This window comes from Galeopterus variegatus, unplaced genomic scaffold (genome assembly GCF_000696425.1).
Source record: "Galeopterus variegatus unplaced genomic scaffold, G_variegatus-3.0.2 Scaffold15891, whole genome shotgun sequence".
NCBI lineage: Eukaryota > Metazoa > Chordata > Mammalia > Dermoptera > Cynocephalidae > Galeopterus > Galeopterus variegatus.
The window spans coordinates 5241-6340 of record NW_007742002.1 but is presented as its reverse complement, the minus strand read 5'-3'; the positions used below and the strand labels follow the sequence as shown (position 1 = coordinate 6340).

Sequence of the window (1100 nt, the reverse complement as noted above, 5' to 3'; positions counted from 1 at the left end):
AACTTGAGAATTGGGGGAGGGTCCCTGGGAGGCTGAAGGGCTTCTCACTTGCTAGCCTTCTTGCCTTCTGTCTGGGGTTTGCTTTCGGTCTCAGCCTCACTCAACTCCTCTGTGGGGCTCTGGGGTTCAGAGCGAGGAAACGCAGTCTTCAAGGTATCCACAATAGCACTCACCACCATCTGCAGGGGTCAAAGGTGCAGGTCAGTAACATCTCCAGACAGAAGCTGCCAAACAAGCAGTCATCTCACGAGTAGAGAGTCAAGCTATGTAGCAGAGCCTTATCCATCAGGAAAGTCAAACACCAGCTAATGACTTAGCGATAACTAACCTCCCTTTTCTCTATGGTCACAAAAATCTTCTTCCTCATAGAGTAAGACAAACAATGCCACGGGAAAAGAAGCCAAAACAAACAGCGGAATAACAAAAACCTGGGAGTTCTGAAGGCTCGTGAAGTATTTTTCAATTTTTTTCTTTTTATATGAAAAAGTGATGTCTAGTTTCCAAAATGATAACACCTTCACCAAGATGTGAATAAGTGGAAGTATTACAGATAGAAGTATAAGGAGAAAAGGAAGACTGAAAATGATGATCAATAATAAACAATCTAGGGGCATTTATAATATAAGCATGCTTACAGTAATTCACACAAAGCAAAGAATTGGGTTTTCCAGTAAATTCAAACAATTTNATTTCCTTCCTGGAGACAATAGAGAATCCTGTCATGTGCTTCAGTCACACTCAGTGCTGGAACAATTTTACTGGATGAGAACCTCAGTCTGGACCTGGTACATAAACAAAGAGCAGAAATAGAATGTAATTCATGGCCTTTCTCCCCATACAAAGGGCTGGCAAGAACAGGTAATGCATCAAAAGAACACCCATACCTACCTCTAGGAGCTGCGAGAAAAGACTTGGCCCTGAAATCCCCCAAACAATGTATATTCTGGCAGTTCTTAATAGATACCACAACTTGTACACTGAGCTACATCTACAATGCTTTTTCATAAGCGTCCATATACAGATGACATTTCCAGTAAGAGTTAAGTGTAGTGCCCTTGTCTTCCACATGTTGGCTTTGAGAGCTGCCAGGGAGCAACTGG

General features: G+C 42.4%; 1 protein-coding gene across 1 annotated transcript in view; it reads right to left on the bottom strand.

Moving 5' to 3' along the window:
- LOC103582360 (sorting nexin-19-like) overlaps positions 1–1100 on the bottom strand; it is a gene marked incomplete at its 3' end in the record, with an annotated part of 6715 nt that overhangs the window by 2327 nt on the left and 3288 nt on the right. The window contains exon 3 of the mRNA XM_008563978.1: positions 49–179. Coding sequence (XP_008562200.1) covers positions 49–179 — 131 coding nt within the window. The remainder of the gene's footprint in view (positions 1–48; positions 180–1100) is intronic.